The sequence below is a fragment of the Bos grunniens genome, chromosome 23 (genome assembly GCF_055505025.1).
Source record: "Bos grunniens cultivar Pamir isolate PY7600 chromosome 23, Bosgru_T2T1.0, whole genome shotgun sequence".
NCBI lineage: Eukaryota > Metazoa > Chordata > Mammalia > Artiodactyla > Bovidae > Bos > Bos grunniens.
The window spans coordinates 30,865,292-30,883,629 of NC_141187.1; the positions used below are offsets into that span (position 1 = coordinate 30,865,292).

General features: G+C 39.5%; 2 protein-coding genes across 2 annotated transcripts in view; both read right to left on the minus strand.

Annotated features, from left to right (window-relative positions):
* Positions 1–18,338, minus strand: part of LOC147347218 (olfactory receptor 12D1-like) — a 165,405-nt gene that overhangs the window by 16,793 nt on the left and 130,274 nt on the right. The window lies entirely within an intron of this gene.
* Positions 6,635–7,561, minus strand: LOC147347219 (olfactory receptor 12D1-like). The gene has a single exon (XM_086370526.1). The coding sequence runs from the start codon at positions 7,559–7,561 to the stop codon at positions 6,635–6,637; it is 927 nt and encodes a 308-aa protein (XP_086226652.1).

Consider the following 18,338-nt stretch of genomic DNA (forward strand, 5'->3'; position numbering starts at 1 on the left):
TCAGTTGGTAAAGAATCTGCCTGCAATGCAGGAGACCCCGAGTTGATTCCTAAGCCAGGAAGATCCTCTGGAGAAGGGATAGGCTACCCACTCCAGCGTTCCTGGACTTCCTTTGTGGCTCAGCTGGTAAAGAATCCTCCTGCAAAGTGTGAGACCTGGGATTGATCCCTGGCTTGGGAAGATCCCCTGGAGAAGGAAAAGGCTACCCATTTCAGTATTCTAACCTAGAGAATTCCATCGACTGTATAGTCCATGGTGGTCGCTAAGACTTGGGCATGACTGTGCAGCTTTAAAGATTCTGACACAACTGTGCAACTTCACTTTCTTCTGTAGGTAAGACTTTTTATTTTTAAACTTGATTCTGAAGATTCAACAAGTTAGAAATTAGAGGGCTTTCCTTTGGTTCCTTGTAGGTGGCACTACTGCATACACGACTGCGCAACTTTCACTTTCTTCTGTAGGTAAAACTTTTTATTTTTTAATTTGATTCTGAGGACTCAAAAATTAGAAAGGAGAGGTCTTGTCTTTGGTTCCTAGTGGTAGCACTGCTGCATAAGTTTTTGGTTTCTCTTACCCGAGCTACCTCTGGTTACATTTGAGAATTGGCACTTTGCTCCCTCTTGCACCTCTGTCAAGGTGTCATCCAGTACTCCTGCCTCCGGGGTTGTTATTGCCTTGCCCAGCCCGGTGTCACTGGCATTGCCACCTAGGGCACTGGAATGGCCAGCACATCCACTGTACCCAGGGCCTCCTGTGTTGCAGGCTCTGGCCAATAGAGCAAAAGGGTGGAGGTGGCTGGAGGGCTAGGGTTGGGAGGGTCCCCATGTTGCCCGGGCTTGTTGGGTTCATAGGCATTGCTGCTGTGGGTGGAAGCTGCCTGGAGTTGGAGTGTCTCCACAACTAGCAGAATGGGGTCCCAGGCCTCACTGTCTCTGCCACTTGGTTGCCTGTGGCCATGGGGACTGCTGAGGCTCAGAGATTGGAGTCATGTGTTTCCTCCCCTGAAGATACTCTGTTTTCTGGGACCATAGGTTCAGCTGCTGTCCCTGGAGGTTGGGAATTATAATCCCTACCCGTCCTCTGCTCCTGGTTGTGCCTTTTCTATATGTTCTAGTCCTAACACTTATATGAACAGATATGTGGAATTCTCTGGCATCGTGGGGTGTTGGGCAGAGGCAACTTTGTTGAGTTATGGATGTTTTACTGGTTTTAGATGGAAGGGGAGCGGCAAAGGGAGCCATACAGCCATGATGCTGTCGGCACCCTGAGTCCATATATCTTGCTGAGGAGACTACCAGGAAGAATTGTGAAGTTCCAAGCAATTTCTTTTAGTTGACTATTATAAAATACATAAGGAATGAGATGAGCTAAAAACCAAACCATTCAGCTTTCAAGCAGAATTTACAGGAAATTTAAAGAAGCCAGACAGTTCAGACTCAAAAGTTTAACTGTATGTAAGTCCTAGATACTCTATATGGTAGAGGGTTATCAAAGTAAAAATGATGTTGAGGCAAAGATCAAATTCTGGTGCTGGGAGTAAAATGTGGGCTTTGGTTAGATATCTCAAGGATGTGGCTGTAAGATCATTTGTTGGGACCTCAGAAAAATAAAGAGGAAACCTAGATTAGATTCTAAAAGACTTAAGGTCAGGTCTCCTAGACCCTCTCTAAGAATCTTAAGGACATGACTTATAGACTTTCAACCAGACAAAAATGTTCCTAGAAATCTTAACAATATTGTTCCAAAGTCCTCTGACCCTCAGCTCAACTCAGAGAAAAGCTTGTATCAAAGAGCTTTGTGAATATGGCATTTGTCTAATTGAGTATATCTTAATAATAATTGTAAGGCCCTAATGGGAAATAGATGGGGAAACAGTGGAAACAGTGTCAGACTTTATTTTTCTGGGCTCCAAAATGACTACAGATGGTGACTGCAGCCATGAAATTAAAAGATGCTTACTCCTTGGAAGGAAAGTTATGACCAACCTAGATAGCATATTCGAAAGCAGAGACATTTCTTTGCCAACAAAGGTTCGTCTAGTCAAGGCTATGGTTTTTCCTGTGGTCATGTATGGATGTGAGAGTTGGACTGTGAAGAAGGCTGAGCACCGAAGAATTGATGCTTTTGAACTGTGGTGTTGGAGAAGACTCTTGACAGTCCCTTGGACTGCAAGGAGACCCAACCAGTCCTTTCTGAAGATCAGCCCTGGGATTTCTTTGGAAGGAATGATGCTAAAGCTGAAACTCCAGGTCTTTGGCCACCTCATGGGAAGAGTTGACTCATTGGAAAAGACTCTGATGCTGGGAGGGATTGGGGGCAGGAGGAGAAGGGGATGACAGAGGATGAGGTGGCTGGATGGCATCACCTACTCGATGGACGTGAGTCTGAGTGAACTCTGGGAGTTGGTGATGGACAGGGAGGCCTGGCGTGCTGCGATACATGGGGTTGCGAAGAGTTGGACACGACTGAGCGACTGATCTGATCTGATCTGAAAATATTTTTAAAAAGAATTTCATCGGTGTCATCATTTTCAATTTCATAATATTGGGCTTTAGGGGCAAATTTAGAAAAATGCCCCCTCTTGGAGTTTACTACTGCTATGTTGCTGTTAAAGTGAAGTCGCTCAGTCATGCCCGACTCTTTGCGACCCCATGGACAGTAGCCTGCACCAAGCTCCTCCATCCATGGGATTTTCTAGGCAAGAGTACTGGAGTTGGTTGCCATTTCCTTCTCCAGGGAATCTTCCTGACCCAGGGATCGAACCCAGGTCTCCCGCATTGTAGGCAGACGCTTTACCATCTGAGCCCCCAGAGAAGTCCTGTTACAGTTATGTGCCTCCCATTTTCCCCTTTTACAATAAAAGTTTTCTGTTTTGGTCATTCTATATCTATTGTATCATTATTTGTTGAGTCTGTGATGGGCAGATAATTTGACTCTTTATTCTAAGTTCTTCAGACTACGGGAAATCATACTTGAAGGATCTACACAAGAAGCCCCATTTGTACCTTGATTTGATGAAAAGACCTGGACTTTGAACTGATGTTGTAATGTTATACATTTTAGAACTAGGAGATGGAGTAAGTGTACTTTGTATATGAGGACTATGAAAGCTATTTGTAGTTATGAAGAGGAAAATTTAAATTTTACATAACTTTCTTCTCCTTCTGCCTCTGTAACCCAGCTTGCTCCTTGCAGTCTAGATCACATAGGTCTCAGAAAGTGGGGACTCACAATACTAGGAACAGGAGTTTATCTCACTCACCCTTGTCCTGCTCTTTGCAATTGCTTTAGCCCCTGCAAACCCACTGTTGTGTATAAAAAACTCTGTAACCGCTTTGTTTGGGGCTCAGAGCTTGGAGAGTTAACTCCTCTGGGCCCACCAGTGAAATAAACCTGAGTTCTCCAACTCTCCGAGTGTGGTGCTTGGTTTCTTGAGTACTGGTTTCTGCAACAGTTAGAGATGGGACTGATGGCCACAATTCTTTGACACTCTTTCCTTTGAAAGGTAGGATTTATTTTCTCTCTCTATGAAGAAATATGAGGTTGGTCTGTAACTTCTTAAACTAATAGAATATGATAGAAATGATGTTAATTCTGGCTATGGGGTTTTTCTTTCAATGACTAACAGCTTTTGCCTTAGTCTGTTGGCCCTCCGAGTCCCTGCATTATCCCTGCTGAGGAAGTACAGGGTAGTCACAAGGAGAAAGTGGAGGAGGAGAGAAAAAAAAGGGAAAGATTTTATCAGTGCCCAGCCATTCTATGTCCAACTTTTACAAAGAGAAACTGGAGAGAGAAACACAGGGAAAAATTTTATCAGGTCCCAGTTATTCCATGAACAACTGTTCAAGTTAACTTAACCAAGAGGACCCAGACTTTCTTTAGCAGAGTCAAATCTTTCTGTTTTCTGGCCCATGGAATAATGCAATTTAATGAAAAATGTGTTTTTTTTTTCTTTTAAAAAGTGGTTTTAAATCAGTAAAATTTTGAGTACTATTGTGTTATCAGTAAGTTCAGTTGCTAGGTCATGTCTGAATCTTTGCTATCCCATGGACTGCAACATGCCAGGCTTCCCTGTCCATCACCAACTCCCAGAGCCTACTCAAACTCATATCCACTGAATCAGTGATGTCATCCAACCATCTCATCCTCTGTTAGCCCCTTCTCCTCCTGCCTTCAATTTTTCCCAGCATCAGGGTCTTTTCCAATGAGTCAGTTCTTTGCATCAGGTGGCCAAAGTATTGGAGCTTCAGCTTTAGCATCAGTCCTTACAATGAATATTCAGGACTGATTTCCTTTAGGATGGACTGGTTGGATCTCCTTGCAGTCCAAGGGACTCTCAAGAGTCTTCTCCAACACCACAGTTCAAAAGTATCAATTATTTGGCACTCAGCTTTCTTTATGGTCCAACTCTCCCATCCATACATGACTACTGGAAAAACCATAGCTTTGACTAGACAGACCTTTGTTGGCAGAATAATGTCCCTGCTTTTTAATATGCTATCATTACAACTGACCGAAAAGCTAGTCTGAGATAGTTCAAGTTGGAATATACCTTATCCACAAATGCCTTCTCTCATCTAAAGACCTGAATTGATGGGTTAAAGAAGACTGAGCAGGAAGATAGAAGTAGTACAAGCATGAAATCAGAACCAAGTTATTTGGGTATGCAAAAGTAAAAGCAGGAGGTTTGAATGGTCAATCCAACAGTTCAAAATAACTTTCATAGTCTTGCCTATGTGTATATCTATGCTCAGTCACTTCAGTTGTGTATGACTCTTTGCAACTCCATGGACTGTGGGCCACCAGACTTCTCTGTCTGTGGGATTTTCCAGGTGACAATACTGGAGTGGGTTGCCATGCCCTCCTCTGGGGGCATCTTCCTGACCCAGGAATTGAACCCACGTCTCTGGCATCTCCTGCATTGCAGCCAGGGTGTTCACCCACTGAACCAGCTGGGAGGCCCCGTGTGTGTATCTGAAGAGTTATAAATGCTGACACCTTATCATTGGGCCAAGAGCCACTCCTAGATACTGAGACACCAAGAAACATACTGCGTCTTTACTATTAGCTGCAGAAACATCTCAGAAATTATGGCCTCATTGCTTTTACTTAGTATAAAGTTGCCAAGTAAGGGGAAGAAGGAGGAGGAATGGAAATCCACTCCAGTGTTCTTGCCTGGAAAATCCCATGGACAGAGGAGCCTGGTGGCCTACAGTCCGTGGAGTAGCAAAGAGCTGTGACTGAACATGAGTACAAGGGAAAGAAAACTCATTTTATTTATTCTTAATATTTCTCCTGTGTTACATCATATTACATTGCATTACAGTTTGTTGAAATAGAGTAGGAAAACAAAACAAAAAAAGGGGGAGATTCTATAAATCAACATTTTCCATGACCATAAGTTGAGTGAAAAAATAAGTCACAAATAAGGAAAAGATATTCTTGAGATGCTTTTTCAACCTGCCTCCATTTAAAATAACATTTCACAGTAATCCTTGACAGTTTGGCCAATGACTTCCAAAAATCTCTGAAAATAGTGGTTCCCAAACTCCTTAGATGGACCATTGTTTGTTTTCTGTTAATTCGTGATTCTGTTCAGTTCAGTCCCTCTGTCCTGTCCAACTCTTTGCAAACCCATGGACTGCAGCATGCCAGGCCTCCCTGTCCATCACCAACTCCCGGAATTTACCCAAACTGATGTCCATTGAGTCGGTGATGCCATCCAACCATCTCATCCTCTGTCATCCCCTTCTCCTCCCACCTTCAGTCTTTCCCAGCATCAAGGTCTTTTCAAATGAGTCAGGTCTTCGCATCAGGTGACCAGAGTATTGGAGTTTCAGCTTCATTGTAATTCATGATTACAATGTAATTTTCTTTAATTACTATTTTGCTTCTTTGCTTGGATAACAAGAAATCATGACTACCTCGTAAAAATTCCCCTTCAATCATGTGAATTAACATTTACTTTTCTAACTGAGTAATTATGCTCCTAAATTAAAATCTTCAAAATTTGAAAGTGTCATAATTTTACTTCTCACATTAAAATGTGCTAATATGGAGGGATCATATGGATAGGCTTAAAAACAACCTATCTACACATTACATGGGGAATAGAAGCATATTTCTATAACAAAATTCAGAGAAGAGCTTATTACCATATATAACAAATCAATTTTATCAACTAATATCTCAAAAACAAATTCATCATTAGACTTCCATGGCTAGTATTCCATTTGCTCAAATTTCCTTTCTATTACCTAAGAATGTATTGTTGAGCCCTAGGCTAGACTTTCCCAGTTATTTTTCCTTTATACTATTCCCTCTCTTATATACATGTATCATTTGAGTTCAGTCGCTCAGTAGTATCCAACTCTTTGTGACCCCGTGGACTGCAACACACCAGGCTTCCCTGTCCATCACCAACTCCCAAAGCTTGCTCAAACTCATGTCCATTGAGTCAGTGAGGCCATCCAACCATCCAACTACTGGAAAAACTATAGCTTTGACTAGACAGACCTTTGCTGGCAAAGTAATATATATGGCAAGCAATTTTGTGTAGCAGTATTATTTCACATCTCAACTGTCTCATTGCTTGTTTATTTATACCTCTAAGAGTTCTCTAGACTTCCTCAAGTCAGGGCCTCCTTCTGATCACCCTCTTCAAGGCCACCTTTACTTCCTTGTTCCTCAGAGTATAGATCAGTGGGTTTAGCACAGGAGTGACTACACTGTACATAATGGCAACAGTCCGGTCCTGGTCCATGGAGCTACCTGAGGCAGGACGAATGTAAATGAAAAAAACAGGACCAAATAAAAGAACAACCAACATGAAGTGGGAGGCACAAGTAGACAGTGCTTTATGAAGCATTTTGCAAGAATGAGTCTTGAAGAAAAGATAGATAATAATGTAGAAATAGGAGAGAAGGGTTAGAAAGAATGAGCCCATGGCAATGGTCTCTGTGACAGTATGAAGTAGCCACCCATTGAGGTCAGTGTTCCCACAAGCGAACTTGAGCAATGGCTTAACATCACAGAAGAAGTGATGGATGTGGTTGGAACCACAGAAGTTTAAACGAGATGTCATTACTGAGTGTAGCAGGGCATGGAAAAACCCAATGATCCAGACAGTGACAGCCATCTGGGTACAGACTTGATGATTCATGATAACAGTGTAATAAAGTGGTTTGCAGATAGCCACAAAGCGGTCAAAGGCCATCACAGCCAACAACATGACCTCTGTGCTGCCCAGGAAGTGGAAGAAATGAAGCTGGCTTATGCATCCCAAGAAAGAAATTGCTTTGTGTGTAGAGAGGAAGTTCTCCAGCATCTTTGGCAGAGTCACCGTGGAGAAGCAGATATCTAGACATGCCAGGTTTCCCAGGAAAAAATACATAGGAGAATGGAGTCTTGGATCAGAGATGACAACTATCAAGATGGCTCCGTTTCCAGTCACAATGACAAAGTAAATTATAAGAATAGTAACAAAGAGAAAAGACTGCAGTTCCTGGATGTCTGTCATTCCCAAGAGAAGAAATTCAGTGATTGAAGTTCGGTTCAGCATCACTTTAAAAAAAGACAAGATAATAGAGGAAGACAATCTTTAATGAGAACTAGTCCTTCCAGCCCAGGATTTCTTGCTGAGACAAATGTTTTAAGGAATAGTGTTGCTGTTCTATACAATCCAAAATCAGAGGTGGTGCCATATTTGAACTATTAGATTATTCAATACTAAAGCCACCTATCACTTATGGTCTATAAGTCAAACATTTATTTTCTTTACAAGATTTGTCATTAGTGGTTTTTTTTTTTTTTTTTCTCCCAGTAATTCAGAGTACATTGCAGCATGCTATGTTCTCTGGTTGTGAACTGCTACATTCTTGTACAACTTTTCTTTTATCTTCCTAAGTTAACTCTAATAGGAAGCAACTTTTTAAGTATTCCACCACACCCCTGTCTCTATACCTAATAAGCTATCGTAAGTATTTTAAATTTAAAACAATTGACAGGGATGAAAACATTACAACTACAAATTCTTTTTTAAAAAACCAAAGTGCTATTTCAAATAATAGTAATAACTTTTCCTCCTCTTAGAATGTTAGTGGAGCTAGTGGTGTTCTTATACTGATCTCTTTCTGACTCTCACACTTGGAAAAGTCATAAAACCTTACTGGGGTAAGAAATGCGCTGTGCTGTACTTAGTCCCTCAGTCGTATCCGACTCTTTGTGACCCCATGGACTGTAGCCCGCCACGCTCCTGTGTCCATGGGGATTCTCCAGGCAAGAATACTGGAGTGGGTTGCCATGCCCTCCTACAGGGGATCTTTCCAACCCAGGAATTGAACTGGGGACTCCTGCGTTGCAGGCAGATTCTTCACCAGCTGAGTACCAGGGAAGTCCCAGCTAAGAAATAAGACCACATTAGTCAGACATTCGCCAGAGGTAAATTTGAAATTTTACTACTGCTTTATGTGATAGTGAGCTTAGTTTTTTCCTACAATCTGAGAAAATATAAATTTATATGTAAATATAAATTATCTCAAAACAGGATCCCCAAATTATTACTTTGATGACAAATGTTCTTATGCTTCTTCTCTCTAGTTGCACTGGGACTTTCTTTCATTTCCCAAATTGCCAAATCCCTGGATAAGAAAAATTCTTCCTCAAATGAGCTCACTAGTTCTTATTTTACCTTACACTGACCTCTCTTTGAAGTATGTGAGTTCAACCCTCTTAAAATCTTATGTTTTCTGAATGATCCGCTTTCTGAAGTTCCATTTTCATTTTGTCTGCAATAAATATGCTCTTCAAATATTAAGGAATATTCTACCCCACGTGCGATTTACCTTCTTCACTTCTAGTTCTGTTGCAGGAAGGGGCATCCCTTCCAGGGCCCAAAACTGGGCTCTTGTCTAACACTCAGAAATGAATTGTCTGAGGAGACACATGTGCTGACAAAGCAAGAGATTTTGTTGGGAAAGGGCGCCCGGCTGGAGAGCAGTAGGGTAAGGGAACCCAGAACTGCTCTGCCATGTGGCTCTGCAGTCTCGGGTTTTATGGTGATGGGTTTTATTAGTTTCTGGGTTGTCTTTAGCCAATCATTCTGACTCAGAGTCCTTCCTGGTGGTGTACACCTTGTTCAGCCAAGATGGATGCCAGTGAGAAGGATTCTGGGAGGTGGTCGGATATGTGGTGTCTCCTTTTGACCTTTCCTGAACTCTTCCAGTTGGTGGAGGCTTATTAGTTCCATGTTCCTTACTAGGACCTCCTGGCGTAAAACAACTCATGCAAATGGTTACCCTGGTGCCCGGGTGAGTGGTTTCAGTCAGCGTGCTTCCCCTAACAGTTCTGTCAGTGTGTCACTAGCCAAGTCTATGTGCTTTATAGCAACTCTCTCCCAAATTGTCACAAATTTCTCTCACTTGAAAATTGCGTTTTCTCTTTTGACTTTTCTGTTAAATAAAATTCTTGTTTTCTACTACAGGAAAGCATTAATTTTAATTTCATTGGTGGGACTGAAGTCTTTTCTTTAGTGAAGGCTAAAACTCTTAAGGAACTGTAAGGAAATTAGCTGTAATGAAGTTTGATATTTGACTAAATTTGCCCTATTTACTGAAAGGCAGGAAACCTTTTGAATCTTTTTTCCTCTATTATTTACAAAGTATATTGTTTTCCTTCAGGTACCCTGACAAAAGCAGATATAAGTACATAAAATTGCTTCCTCTTTGTTCCTTTTATTTGCTGATGTAATGAATTAACCCTTGCATATTGTGAGAGAAGAAGCAAAGGTGGGTAGAAAACTTATAGATACGAAAGCACTGAGAAAAAAGTAAGAGCTGTAAGGAAGTTTGAAGAGAGATGCAGATATTGGAGGGGTGGATAGTTCAATTTTGAGAAATAACTGAGGGCAAAAGAAAATGATTTGACTAGAGTAAAAAAGTGAATGGACTGGGAAACACTTTGAGGGAAATCATAGAGTTTTAGGTTTATCTCTGAAAGAAAAATTGAGAAAATTATCTGATCTCTACACATCTTCAAAAAGGGCTATTTCAAATAACTCAGTAGATTTTTTGATAGCCACGTATATTTAGCATATTTAAATAATTTTATCATCACTGTTTAACATAAAAATGATATGCCAAATATCATCTTGGTTTTCTGACCAACCTGAAAAATATTATCAAAAATTATTCTGGGAATAAACAAAACACAACACACACAGACACACACACAGACACACACAAACACACACACACACACACCCCTTTCCTAATTTCTAAAGAAAATTAACAATTAGATTCCTCTGTTCTAAATTATTTCTTTCACTATGTCAATATTTAGACATTAAAGATTGAATTTGAAGAATGTCTAGAGAAGCAGGAGCATTGAATGAGGTATGTGACTTGGCAATACAACTGTGGGGAGTAAAGTGCTTTCATAATCCACAAACACAATGAGGAGTCCATCATAAGACAGGAAATCAGCTCTTAACACTGGGTATTTAATTTTCATCCTAGCAAGCAGACAGATCACTTACTAAGAGATAGAAAATATGGGCAACTTCCCAGCCTGTCTTTTATTTTATCCTCTTACCTGATTGAGTATTCAGATTCATAGGTAAGAAAGCTTTTTGGGTTGACACTCCTAATGATAACAGTAGAAAAATATTTGAAAGGATGGCTCTTGCTGAGATTGTATTATAAGCTCTTTATTTTGAGATGTCGTTTCTTCCCTTTTTGAAAAGTTGCCTGCCTTTTTATGGGTCACATATTTCTGCACAAGAAAATCCTAGGGGAGAATGTCTCCTGGGTACCGAGAAGAATGTTTTTCACACATACAACATGATGAGGTAAGCTTGGGGAATTCTTTTCTTTAGTTCCATTTTTTTTTAATTCTTCCTATTTTCTTTACTGCTTTTGTCCCTTTGTTTCAGAATTATAGACAGCAGCAGGATTTCAGTGGCTATTCAATGTCCTTTCATTTCCTAGGACAGAGGCATAAATTCACTTTTTCATTTTGCAAATTATCTTGGAAATACTCTTTGGTATATATGATGAAAAGAAAATTGGCAATATGAGTTAAGGAGTGGGAATCACATTAGCATCATGGCAGAGTGAGATGCTCCTTGTATTTCTCCCCTTCAACTTATAACCAGTAAAACACCCACAGCTCAACAAGCTGCCTCTGCCAAACACACCAGAGTGTCAGAGAATTCCACACATCTTTTCATCTAGAAGAGGGTGGACTGGAACCCATAAAGGAGACAAAATTGAGGAACAGCAGAATTGGTGCCTACAATCCCAGCATATCCCTTGCCCACTGGCTACAGCAGCTAATCACAAAGCCCCAGAGAACCCAATAGTAGCAGGTGGTGCCCATGACTCTGACTTCCCAACCACAGGGGTAATCAGAGCCAAAGCAAATGGGCATCAACAGTGAGGTCTGTGACCCCATCCCTCCAGCTGTGGAGGCATCCATGACTTGGGCCCCCAACCCAGCAACGATAGTGGCAGCTTCCACATATCCCACAGCACTGGACATGACAGAAGCATTCCACCTTGATAACACATGGTAGATAATGAATGGGAAAGGGAAATGAACCTAACTTTTACCGAGTGCCCATTGTGAGTCAGGGACAATATCCTTTATCCATCGTTCTATCAATTTTTCATTTTTGTTGCTTTTCAGGAGTTCCTTGCTATGTAATATGTTGCAAATATTATATAAAGATAACATTTATTGTGTGCTCATTTTATGTGTAAGTTATTGTTCTGAGTTCTTTACCTGTGTCAGATTATTTAATTTTTATAAAAGCCCAATGAGGAGGATATTAAAATCATGGAGCACAAAAACCCAAGGCTCGAAGGATTTTAACAAATTTCCAAATTTATAGCAATACACTGTGAAACTAGGATTCAAAGTGAATCACAAAAAAATCTAATACTTTAAAATATCACTGGGACGACCCAGAGGGATGGTACGGAGAGAGACAGGGAGGGGGGTTCAGGATGGAGAACACGTGTATACCTGTGGCAGATTCATGTTGATGTATGGCAAAACCAATACAATATTGTAAAGTAATTAACCTCCAATTAAAATAAATAAATTTATATTAAAAAAAAAAGAACTGCCATAGGACCCAGCAATCCCACTGCTGGGCATACACACCAAGGAAACCAGAATTGAAAGAGATACGTGTACCCCAATGTTCATTGCAGAACTACTTACAATAGCTAGGACATGGAAGCAACCTAGATGTCCATCAGAAAATGAATGGATAAGAAAGCTGTGGTATATATACAGAATGGAATATTACTCAGCTATTAAAAAGAATGCATTTGAATCAGTTCTAATGAGGTGGATAAAACTGGAGCCTATTATACAGAGCAAAGTAAGTCAGAAAGAAAAACACCAATACAGTATACTAACACATATATATGGAATTTAGAAAGATGGTAACAATGACCATATATGTGAGATAGCAAAAGAGACACAGATGTAAAGAACAGACTTTTAGACTCTGTGGGAGAAGGCAAGGGTGGGATGATTTGAGAGAATAGCTTTGAAACGTGTATATTGCCATATGTGAAATAGATCACCAGTCCAATTTCAATACATGAGACAGGGTGCTCAGGGCTGGTGCACTGGGATAACTCTGAGGGATGGGATGGGGAGGGAGGTGGGAGGAGGGTTCAGGATGGGGGACATGTACACTCATGGCTGATTCATGTCAATGTATGGCAAAAACCACCACAATATTGTAAAATAATTAGCCTCCAATTAAAATAAATTAATTAATTAAAGAAAAAAAATTTCACCCATTCTTGGTTCCAGATCAAGATGGTGGAGTAGGAAGTTCCTGAGTTCACCTCCTCCCATGAACACACCAAAACTACAACTGTATATAAGACAATTATCTCTGAAAACAGACCAAAGACTAGCAGAACAGATTCTATACAACTAAGGATATAAATAAAAGGCCATATCAAGATGTATATGAGGGGCAGAGATGTGGTCTAGTCAGAAACCACACCCTGGTGTGGCAACCAACAATCAGGTGGGCTATCACAACCTCAGAGGTCCCCCTTGGTAGGCTAGCCATGAACACTGTGTATGCGTGATCAGTTGCTTCAGCCATGTCTGACTTTTTGCAAACCTATGAATTGTAGCCTGCTAGGCTTCTCTGTCCATGGGATTCTCCACGCAAGAATACTGAAGCATACCCTCCTCCAGGGGATCAATCCCTGGTCTCCCACATTACAGGCAGATTCTTTGCCATCTGAGGCACAAAGGAAGCCTGAGAATACTGGAGTGGTAGCCTATCCTTTTTCCAGGAGATCTTCCCGACCCAGTAATTGAACCGGGGTCTCCTGCATTGCAGGCAGATTCTTTACCAACTGAGCTATAGGAAGTGAAGGCGCTCGGTGGCATCCAACTCTTTGCGACCCCATGGACTGTAGACTACCGGGCTCCTCTGTCCATGGGATTTTCCAGGCAAGAGCACTGGAGTGGGTTGCATTTCCTTCTTCAGAGAATCTTCCAGACCCAGAGATCGAACCCAAGTCTCCCTCATAGTAGGCAGGCGCTTTATGGTCTGAGTCACAAGTCTGCAAATATTAAGCCTGCCTTACTTGTTTTGCAAATAAGATCATCTATACTATTTTTCTTGTAGAAGGAAATGGCAACCCACTCCAGTATTCTTGCCTGGAGAATCCCAGGGACAGAGAAGCCTAGTGGGCTGCCGTCTATGGGGTCACACAGAGTCGGACATGACTGAAGCGACTTAGCAGCAGCAGCAGCATACTATTTTTATAGATGACCTGAATGGGAAGGAAGTCCAAAAACGAGGGGATATATGTTTATGTGTATGTATGACTGAGTCATTTTGCTGTAAAGCAACTCTATTCCAATAAAAATTAATTTAGGTCCCATTTGTTTATTTTTGCTTTTATTTCCAATATTCTGGGAGGTGGGTCATAGAGGATCCTGCTGTGATGTATGTCGGAGAGTGTTTTGCCTATGTTCTCCTCTAGGAGTTTTATAGTTTCTGGTCTTACGTTTAGATCTTTAATCCATTTTGAGTTTATTTTTGTGTATGGTGTTAGAAAGTGGTCCAGTTTCATTCTTTTACAAGTGGTTGACCAGATTTCCCAGCACCACTTGTTAAAGAGATTGTCTTTAATCCATTGTATATTCTTGCCTCCTTTGTCAAAGATAAGGTGTCCATATGTGTGTGGATTTATCTCTGGGCTTTCTATTTTATTCCATTGATCAATATTTCTGTCTTTGTGCCAGTACCATACTGTCTTGATAACTGTGGCTTTGTAGTAGAGCCTGAAGTCAGGTAGGTTGATTCCTCCAGTTCCATTCTTCTTTCTCAAGATCGCTTTGGCTATTCTAGGTTTTTTGTATTTCCATACAAATTGTGAAATTATTTGTTCTAGCTCTGTGAAGAATACTGTTGGTAGCTTGATAGGGATTGCGTTGAATCTATAAATTGCTTTAGGTAGTATACTCATTTTCACTATATTGATTCTTCCAATCCATGAACATGGTATATTTCTCCATCTATTAGTGTCCTCTTTGATTTCTTTCACCAGTGTTTTATAGTTTTCTATATATAGGTCTTTAGTTTCTTTAGGTAGATATATTCCTAAGTATTTTATTTTTTCCATTGCAATGGTGAATGGAATTGTTTCCTTAATTTCTCTTTCTGTTTTCTCATTATTAGTGTATAGGAATGCAAGGGATTTCTGTGTGTTGATTTTATATCCTGCAACTTTACTATAGTCATTGATTAGTTCTAGTAATTTTCTGGTGGAATCTTTAGGGTTTTCTATGTAGAGGATCATGTCATCTGCAAATAGTGAGAGTTTTACTTCTTCTTTTCCAATTTGGATTCCTTTTATTTCTTTGTCTGCTCTGATTGCTGTGGCCAAAACTAACAAAACTATGTTGAATAGTAATGGTGAAAGTGGGCACCCTTGTCTTGTTCCTGACTTTAGAGGAAATGCTTTCAATTTTTCACCATTGAGGATAATGTTTGCTGTGGGTTTGTCATATATAGCTTTTATTATGTTGAGGTATGTTCCTTCTATTCCTGTTTTCTGGAGAGTTTTTATCATAAATGGATGTTGAATTTTGTCAAAGGCTTTCTCTGCATCTATTGAGATAATCATATGGTTTTTATTTTTCAATTTGTTAATGTGGTGTATTACATTGATTGATTTGTGGATATTGAAGAATCCTTGCATCCCTGGGATAAAGCCCACTTGATCATGGTGTATGATCTTTTTAACGTGTTGTTGGATTCTGATTGCTAGAATTTTGTTAAGGATTTTTGCATCTATGTTCATCAGTGATATTGGCCTGTAGTTTTCTTTTTTTGTGGGATCTTTGTCAGGTTTTGGTATTAGGGTGATGGTGGCCTCATAGAATGAGTTTGGAAGTTTACCTTCCTCTGCAATTTTCTGGAAGAGTTTGAGCAGGATAGGTGTTAGCTCTTCTCTAAATTTTTGGTAGAATTCAGCTGTGAAGCCGTCTGGACCTGGGCTTTTGTTTGCTGGAAGATTTTTGATTACAGTTTCAATTTCCATGCTTGTGATGGGTCTGTTAAGATTTTCTATTTCTTCCTGGTCCAGTTTTGGAAAGTTGTACTTTTCTAAGAATTTGTCCATTTCTTCCACGTTGTCCATTTTATTGGCATATAATTGTTGATAGTAGTCTCTTATGATCCTTTGTATTTCTGTGTTGTCTGTTGTGATCTCTCCATTTTCGTTTCTGATTTTGTTGATTTGATTTTTCTCCCTTTGTTTCTTGATGAGTCTGGCTAATGGTTTGTCAATTTTATTTATCCTTTCAAAGAACCAGCTTTTGGTTTTGTTGATTTTTGCTATGGTCTCTTTTGTTTCTTTTGCATTTATTTCTGCTCTAATTTTTAAGATTTCTTTCCTTCTACTAACCCTGGGATTCTTCATTTCTTCCTTTTCTAGTTGCTTTAGGTGTAGAGTTAGGTTATTTATTTGACTTTTTTCTTGTTTCTTGAGGTGTGCCTGTATTGCTATGAACTTTCCCCTTAGGACTGCTTTTACCGTGTCCCACAGGTTTTGGGTTGTTGTGTTTTCATTTTCATTCGTTTCTATGCAAATTTTGATTTCTTTTTTGATTTCTTCTGTGATTTGTTGGTTATTCAGCAGTGTATTGTTCAGCCTCCATATGTTGGAAATGGGACCTAATTAACCTTAAAAGCTTCTGCACATCAAAGGAAACTATTAGCAAGGTGAAAAGACAGCCTTCAGAATGGGAGAAAATAATAGCAAATGAAACAACCGACAAACAACTAATCTCAAACATATACAAGCAACTCCTACAGCTCAACTCCAGAAAAATAAACGACCCAATCAAAAAATGGGCCAAAGAACTAAATAGACATTTCTCCAAAGAAGACATACAGATGGCTAACAAACACATGAAAAGACGCTCAACATCACTCATTATCAGAGAAATGCAAATCAAAACCACTATGAGGTACCATTTCATACCAGTCAGAATGGCTGCGATCCAAAAGTCTACAAATAATAAATGCTGGAGAGGGTGTGGAGAAAAGGGAACCCTCTTACACTGTTGGTGGGAATGCAAACTAGTACAGCCACTATGGAGAACAGTGTGGAGATTCCTTAAAAACCTGGAAATAGAACTGCCTTATGATCCAGCAACCCCACTGCTGGGCATACACACTGAGGAAAGCAGAAGGGAAAGAGACACGTGTACCCCAATGTTCATCGCAGCACTGTTTATAATAGCCAAGACATGGAAGCAACCTAGATGTCCATCAGCAGATGAATGGATAAGAAAGCAGTGGTACATATACACAATGGAGTATTACTCAGCCATTAAAAAGAATACATTTGAATCAGTTCTAATGAGGTGGATGAAACTGGAACCTATTATACAGAGTGAAGTAAGCCAGAAGGAAAAACATAAATACAGTATACTAACGCATATATATGGAATTTAGAAAGAGGGTAACAATAACCCGGTGTACGAGACAGCAAAAGAGACACTGATGTATAGAACAGTCTTATGGACTCTGTGGGAGAGGGAGAGGGTGGGAAGATTTGGGAGAATGGCAATGAAACATGTAAAATATCATGTAGGAAATGAGTTGCCAGTCCAGGTTCGATGCACGATGCTGGATGCTTGGGGCTGGTGCACTAGGACGGCCCAGAGGGAGGGTATGGGGAGGGAGGAGGGAGGAAGGTTCGGGATGGGGAACACATGTATACCTGTGGCGGATTCATTTTGATATTTGGCAATACTAATACAATTATGTAAAGTTTAAAAATAAAATAAATAAATAAATAAATAAATATTAAAAAAATAAAAAAATAAAAATTAATTTAAAAAGAAAAAAAAGACCAAGTTGAACTAAGGATAAGATACAAACACTGTATGTTGAAAATTAACCTTTTTTTTCTTAGATAAATTTAAAATTTTTAGTCTCTCCTTTAAATTAAATTTGTTATTTATTGTTATTTATTATTTGACCATTAAAAATACTGAGTATGAAAGAGTAAAATCATTTCAGAGATAAGTGTGTTACCTGGAAGTCAATTTTGCTGTCTACATGGCTTTTGTCCTTACCAAAAGTTTTGTCTTTATTTTTCTTTCTCATGCCCTAAATTTTGGTGTCAACAAAAATTTGATATTTGGATCTTTGTTTTTTATTTCATGCTATGTGATCTTCATTAGTTTCATGAGTCAAATGTTGTCTTCTTCCACATAACATGAATTGTTATTATCTAACTCTTGAGTATCAGTTTAATATATTCAAACATTCTTTGGAGATTTCTGATTGAAAAATAATATTAATAATAAGAGCTAACATTTGTTCAGCACTCTGTGATAATCACTGTGCTCATGTCTTGTACATATTTTTCATTTAATCTCAGTGCCCTGATAGACCAGAAAACCTGAGTCATTTAAAATTCATTTCTTTGCCAAAATAAGCTTTTTCTCTGAATGCCTTTTTACGTCTATAACTTTACCATTCTCCAAATTTCCTCACCCAAACTTTAACCTTTAGCTCTTTTTAATTTTTCTTTCCTCTTTGGCTGAAAAATAAACATGACCACAAAATGTACCTATTTTTTTTTTCTTCACAGTGATTTTGATTTTTATCCTTTTCTTTCCTTTTTGGTATCATCACTTACACCTCACAATCAAGCTTTCTTAACTTCACAACTATATCATTGCATTAACTTCCAAATGATTTTTTTTTTTTTTTTGCCTCTAGAATTTATATTTCGGAGAAGGCAATGGCACCCCACTCCAGTACTCTT